The sequence below is a fragment of the Buceros rhinoceros genome, unplaced genomic scaffold (genome assembly GCF_000710305.1).
Source record: "Buceros rhinoceros silvestris isolate BGI_N320 unplaced genomic scaffold, ASM71030v1 scaffold17710, whole genome shotgun sequence".
Classification (NCBI taxonomy): domain Eukaryota; kingdom Metazoa; phylum Chordata; class Aves; order Bucerotiformes; family Bucerotidae; genus Buceros; species Buceros rhinoceros.
Genome location: NW_010390596.1, coordinates 105562 through 109696, shown reverse-complemented (window position 1 = coordinate 109696; position 4135 = coordinate 105562). Strand labels below are relative to the sequence as shown.

Genomic DNA, 4135 nt, shown 5'->3' with positions numbered 1-4135 from the left:
GGGGGGGGGGGGGCTTGCTACTGTTGTGGGGCTGTGGGTGCCTGTGTGCCTTTTGTTTAGAAGTGTCCCATCTTGAACACAAAAAATCTTGTGCTTTCTTTGCCTCTTGCTGAGAGGGACAGAGCCAAGAGATTAAACTGCCATTCTTTGTATCGCCCCTTTTCAGGACAGGGATTCTTCATTTAAAATATTCAGATGAGGTGAGAGGGGGCACACAGAAACAAAGGAATTGCTAGGGTAGGTCTATTCCCCCTGCATTTTGTTTCCATCCAGTTAAGCAGAGGCATCTCCGCTCTTCAAACAAACCCCTGTGCCCTGTCAGAAAGTGGTCACACAAGTATCTAGCAACAGTAGCAATTAAAGCCAGGATTCAGCCTTTCCTTTCCTTAAGGGCTAGGTGTGTTGGTAAACAGTGCTGAGAACCAACCGGGAACTGTTGCTATGAGTTTAGACAAAATATCTTCCAAAACAATTATGCAAGTTTGAAAGGAAAACATCCTTAACTTTATTGGAAGTAGTGCTAGTTGCCATAATTCAATCTCTGTATCATAATATTTTTTTCAAGCTTGCAGTAACATGTCATGCTTGTGCTTCTTAATGTTGGTAATTAAACCGGTGAGGAAGCACCCAAGGTAGTGCAATCTGTGTCTGTAATATGGCTTGGGAGTTCTACTCTGGTTTTGTTTGGGTTTGTGTTGGTTTTTTTTACCTCTGACTTGTGCAATGACTTCTTAAATCTGCTTTAAACAATGTTAAACGATCACCTTGTTGTGTTTTCAGTTTCTTTCAAGTTGACAGACTTGGTCTAGAATAGTAACAAATAATGTGTAACTTTCATGAAATATTAATGAAAAATGGTTTGGGCCGGTGGAGCCTCTGCATAGAAGTTTGGGCATGTGTCTCAGCTTGCCTAGCTTTGCTTACTTTTGGAAGCATTTTCCCACAGTTATCAGTGAATGAAATGGAATCCTTGTCTGCTTTGAATATGAAACATTTTGAGGCTATATTGCAAGCCGGTGTCCATCACAAACTAGGTTTTCATTCAGAGGCTACATGCTGTGTCCAGTCGTGAGAAAGCAGGCTGCTTCAACTCTTTTCTTTTTTCTTTTTTTTTTTCTCTCAAGGAATTTGAGGTCTGCCTTACACTTGCACCTTGTAGCAGCTTACTCCCAGAAGTGTGTTTTGGTTTCTGTTACAGAAAAGTGGTGAGCACTGCAGACCACAAACGAGCAGACTGTATCTGCACCCAGTCACAGTTAAGAAGAAATAAACCTTACAATACTCAGCTTCAAAAGCAAAGCATCAAAATCCTCCATGGAGAGTTTTCATTTGTACCATTATTGTTCTGTTCACCAGAAAAATGTTACATTTATTACCTCATTTATAGTTGTTATTATAGTGTTTTACTTTTCAAGTAACTTTTTTTCTTATTTTTCCTCAGCTTTTTTGGGGGGGTTGGTGTGGGGTTTGGGTGTGTGTATTTTTTTAATCATTCTGTGAGTTCAGCTACGGCTGGCTAAATGGCAATTTTGAAAGATACGGCCTGGATAATAATATCTTGGAGTAGAGCTGGGGGAGGAGAAGATGTTTTAATGGCTCTTGTTCTCAAGTTAGGATTGAAGATAAAGGTGGCTTAGATGTAATAGCTGGCATCTTTCCAGGCCACGGAGTCACTTCAGTTAGTTTATATGCTTATTATTATTATTATTGGAGTGCTAGCAAGCTCATTGGCAGCTTAGTGCGTCTGTAGATGTGACACGGGGTGGATAGTGCGTCTTCCCTTTCTCTGCTCTTCCAAATAGTCTGATCTTAGCCTTTGTTTCACAATGCTTCTCTCTCACCCCACCCCCTTCCCGTATCCATCAGTTCTTCCCTCAGTTACCTGATACTTGTGGGAGCTGCGATGGCCCTCGTGCAGACAAAGCTTTCAAAGGGGGTGCTGAAAGGCAAAGTCCCTAGAGATCATGCTGTCAAGGCAGAGCACAGTAATCTTAGCAACACTTCTTGCTCTCAGGATGGTTGGGGGAAGGGACATCAAGTCTACTTTTCTGTAACTAAAATTCTTTTGAAGCAGTTTTTGAGGGTGGGGCTTTGATTTTGGGTTTTGGGGTTGTTCGACGCTGGTGTGTTAGCCTGGTGTTTTCTGTCTTCCATGTGCAATTCTTCTGTACAGGCTTTATTGTGGCTACAGCATAGTGTCAAAGGCTGTACTTCCTGGTTAAGTACATAAGATGCATTAATGATGACAAAGATGAGCTATCCAAGGTGAAAGGTCTTCTAAGTCAGACTGGATAAGGTAGCTTATGGGGTTTCAAGAAGATCAGGTTTGTCTCAAGCATAATCTACTACCTATTTATGTTTTCAAGTGTTCCATTTTAGGGCAGAGACCAGAATTTTTCTTTTTAATTAAGATTGTTTCGTTTGGGGTTCTTTTCCTTACAGTCACGTGTGGCAGTCATGATACTAACTCTTTATTTCTCTCTTGCAGAGATCCTACACATTGCTTGTGGAGGCATGGGATTACAATGATAACTCCTCTAGTAAGTATTTGTTCTGCTGGTTTACTGTGTTTGGACACCTTGATTTCCTGTGTGCTGAAAGGCCTTTGAGATTCTAACCAGCTTACTGTGAAGTAGAGCATGAGAAGAGGGAAAAGCTCTCTCCCAGACAATTCAGAGCACCTACTCAAGGCCCTGCAGTAGCCTGTCTCCTTCACGTTGCCTGTAGAGGGGGAGTAGCTTGCTCACCTAGGCATCAGTGGTTCAATGCCTAAAAATAGATGCTGTTAATTCCCTCTTTCTCCTTAGAGAGAATAAAAGCCAAGGGGTTTCTTCATGTGTTTTTGTCTGGATTTTGTGTTGGTTTTTTAATTAGGAGTGATATTCAGAAGCCTAAATCTTGGTGACTTGGGACCTCTCTCTAAACCATGTAATTCTCAAAACTGAACATGCTGTTTAAAAAAAAATCTCCATATGACTTGGTATAGATACCCATCTAATGACTGTAGATGAGAAACAGGAGTGACTACCGGCTCTTCCTTGGGAGTTGGATGTCTAGGGATTGACATTCAGGGGCTGAAAAATACTTACTAGACACCATCTGGTAGAGCTGGCTGGAAATCAAGGGTGGGAAACTTGCGCCTGGAATGTCTTTGGTTGGTTTCAGAAACTTGTGCTAAGCTTTTCCTATTGGCTAGAAGAAGCTGTATAGAGTCTCTTGCCATATGAGCTGCTCTGCTTATGGCCTAGTGTAACTGAAGTAGGTGGGCAAAATTAGCTCTATTTTCAGTCTAAGACTTTTAATAGTGTGTGGTAAAAGCCACAGGAGAAGTTATGAATCTGAACTCAAACCTCTTGTTGACAAAATAAGCCTTTTCCATCATAAGGAAGCAGCAGTGCTGTGGCCTATCCTACGCAAATCTTGTAACAGCTTCTTGTAGCCCGCTTTGGAACATGAGGTGAGAGCTGCACATTAGTGAAATGAACTTCATGCTTTATGGAAAAAAAGGCCTTGTGGAAATGTGTATAATGCTGTGGTTTCGTGTTTTAATGTGTGAAGAGTACCCTGCTTGGGAATGGCCTCTGAGCCTAGGAACTGTTCTACACAGATCTGCTCTTTAACTGTTTTTTTTAATATACATGGGATGTTCTCTTAGTTCCGGAAAAGAAGTTATCTGTTGTAAATGATCCCTGTGACCTGTCAGTGGTAGCCATGGTTTGCTTCATAACCAGTGACTTTCAACACTGTGGTTCTACCTGTGATTTCAGGCCCTTTCCCAGCACAGGCACAGAGCAGTGGGTGAGAAACCTCTTGGCTATGGACTGTTTTATGAAGGAGCAGAAAATAGATTGCTGCAGCAGCAGAGTTGTATTAAAAATGGAAGATGCCTGAATTCAAAATGAAGTTCTTGTTTATAGTAGGATCTGAGAATTTTTTCAGACTGGGTCTCTGCCACTTTTACTATTATTAGAGCTCATCTTTTTTCATGAAACAACTGCATTTCCAAAGCTACACAATGAATCCTTTCTTTGCTTTCGTGTTTTGGAAGCACAATTGTCTTCAGACAAAATTGCCTCACTTCTCAGCAGTGCATTTTACCAAGCGCAGACAAGTTCTTGCGTATGTTCCTGATTTG

At 41.5% G+C, this 4135-nt stretch overlaps 1 protein-coding gene across 1 annotated transcript in view; it reads left to right on the top strand.

Moving 5' to 3' along the window:
• Positions 1-4135, top strand: part of JAG1 (jagged 1) — a gene marked incomplete at its 5' end in the record, with an annotated part of 35865 nt that overhangs the window by 9951 nt on the left and 21779 nt on the right. The window contains 1 exon segment of the mRNA XM_010138426.1: positions 2489-2540. Coding sequence (XP_010136728.1) covers positions 2489-2540 — 52 coding nt within the window.